At 37.1% G+C, this 2,646-nt stretch overlaps 1 protein-coding gene across 3 annotated transcripts in view; it reads right to left on the minus strand.

The window, feature by feature from the left end:
• The window catches only part of ganc (glucosidase, alpha; neutral C), a 27,889-nt gene that overhangs the window by 4,067 nt on the left and 21,176 nt on the right, over positions 1 to 2,646 (minus strand). For 2 of the 3 annotated variants that reach the window (XM_014018047.1, XM_014018048.1), the window contains exon 25: positions 316 to 857. In XM_014018047.1, the coding sequence (XP_013873501.1) occupies positions 748 to 857 (110 nt within the window). In that variant the 3' untranslated portion in view covers positions 316 to 747. Of the gene's footprint in view, positions 1 to 315; positions 858 to 2,646 lie in introns of those variants that run through there. The other variant, XM_014018049.1, reaches the window with a different exon arrangement.

Consider the following 2,646-nt stretch of genomic DNA (forward strand, 5'->3'; position numbering starts at 1 on the left):
TAATAATAATAATAATAATAATTTTCAGTTATCAACATGTACACGGTTCAGTGAGTTGGCTAATTATTTTTAAAAGTCAGAGCACCACTAAAAAAAAAACCATCTCCTTAATTTAAATGTTTGAATACATTGAGCAAATTCTTTTGTCATCACTGAGAACATATTACGTTTGAACAACATGAAAAGATACTTTGGTAACTTTAAAAAGAAATTGCATGGATATTTGTGAGTAGCATATACAGTATGTAAAAAAGTAAGTTAGAGTAACTCAACTAATGTCGTTTGGCAAGTTAATAATTATGAAAAAAACCTAAATTAAATTTTGGTTGCTTCAGCTTTATTATGCTCAAGTTAAATTATGTTGGTTGCTAAACCAGTTGAGACAGATGAACCTAAAATCACAGTACATGATGGAAGTGGGTTGACAATAGCAAGAGGAGGTAGAGGAGTTGTCCTGTAACCTGTGGGTTGCTGGTTCGAACCCCACTCCGTCTAATTCAGTTGTTGTGAACGTAAGGGTGAATGACAGGAGTGCAAAGCACTTTGGGGTCCTTGGACTTGATAAAGCAATAAAAGTTCAAGCAATTTACCGTGTATTAATAATAGGCAGTGTTGGTAACTTAAAAAGCTGAGTGGAAATTGTTGCAACAATCTTTTAAAAGTTGAGCCAACAAAACATTTTTTAGGGTGTTGTTGTGATAAACAAGAGATCCAAACAAAATAAAACCTGGATGTATCCATCCACTGTTAAGTCATCTGTATGTCCCAGTCCATCACCACTCTGAGGCTCAGGTTTCTCACTGTCAGCATGCAGCAGGACTCCGAGTACTCAAACGCAGCTGATATGGACTCAGTGCCTGGTAAAAAACAAATAAACAAACAAACAAACAAAAAAAAACCCATGTTAATTCTCACTTAAACAATGTCTTTTTTCCCTCCTTAAAAGTGATTTAGTGAAAAGTAATAGTTGTAAAAGTAATTGTAATGGTGTCCAATCCTAGTCCTTGAGGGCTTGCATGTTTTACATGGTTTTTTACTCTTCGGCAGGTCTTCATGTTCTGCAGAAGCCTGTTAATCACTGCGTCGTTCCAATCAGGTATGTCAAAGCAAGGAAACACATAAAACATGCAGGACAGTGGTCCAGGATTGGCACCATTGTGATAGAGAAAACAAAACAAAAAAATGTAACAAGAACCTTCAACAACTCATAATACGCCTGTCAGGAAAGTTGGAAAAATCAAATCCAAAGCTTGAAATCCTTTACTGAACTGTCCTGAATATATGGTAAATGGACTGAACTTACATTGCGTCTTTTCAAGTCCCTCCAAACCCCAAAGCACTTTACACTTACAGACCCATGCACACACGGATGATGGTAAGCTACATTGTAGCCACAGCTGCCCTAGGGCACAGTGACAGAGGCAGGGCTGCAATGCACATGTGCCACTGGACCCTCTGACCAACACCAGTAGGCAAGGTGGGTGAAGTGTCTTGCCCAAGGACACAATGACTGAAACGGCTAGAATGAGAGATCGAGCCGGTGACCTTTTGGTTATGGTATTACTCCGAACCATTCCTCTACAGCCGCCCCATATATGTAACAATTAAATACATACATGATTATGGTGGGGTTAAAGGTCAGTTTCACTGATACTGGCTTTGTCTGCTGATGATTATATAAACAGTAGATTTAGCCACTGGAAGTACTTTACCCTGTTCTGCTATACATATAAACTATATTGCCAAAAGTATTCACTCACCTGCCTTGACTCACATATGAGCTAAAGTGGCATCACATTCCTAATCTATAGGGTTCAATATGACGTTGGTCCACCCTTTGCAGCTAGAATAGCTTCAACTCTTCTGGGAAGGCTGTCCACAAGGTTTAGGAGTGTTTATGGGAATTTTTGACCAATTTTCCAGTAGCGCATTTGTGAGGTCCCATACTGATGTTGGACAGAAGGCCTGGCTCCCAGTCTCTGCTCTAATTAATCCCAAAGGTGTTCTATCGGGTTGAGGTCAGGACTCTGTGCAAGTTTATCATCAGTGTGTGAATGGGTGAATGTCTGTGAGTGTAAAGAGCTTTGGGGTCCGGAGAGACTTGATAAAGCGCTATATAAGTTCAGTCCATTTATCATTTACCATCCACACCACTCCATGCCATCCATGTCTTTATGGACCTTGCTTTGTGAACAGGTGCACAGTCATTGGGATAGGTGAACAAATATTTTTGGCAATATAGTATACATATACACATACATATACATATACATATGCATAAATATATACATTACCTACTGAAAAAAGAAAAGTGTTTCTTCGGCTGGAATTTGTTAATTTGTAATTATGTTGTTATGTATTAATTTTCTTCATTTTAGTCTTTAAAAAATAATTTTGCAAATAACTTCCTATTTTTTGTCAGTCTGATGACATTTTAAAAATTTAAATCTGATGTTATGATCACTTACTCATTACTTAAGAAACCTTTTTATGAAATACCATTTTACCCTTTTTTTTCTTAAGCCACTTCAGTTGAGAGAGATTAGAGAAGATTTGTTAAATATAAACCAAGATAACACAAGACAACACAGCAACAAATAACGTGTATATCATAATAATAATTATAACTTTGCTGAAATATATATG

This window comes from Austrofundulus limnaeus, unplaced genomic scaffold (assembly GCF_001266775.1).
Source record: "Austrofundulus limnaeus strain Quisiro unplaced genomic scaffold, Austrofundulus_limnaeus-1.0 Scaffold181, whole genome shotgun sequence".
In the NCBI taxonomy this organism is placed as follows: Eukaryota; Metazoa; Chordata; class Actinopteri; order Cyprinodontiformes; family Rivulidae; genus Austrofundulus; species Austrofundulus limnaeus.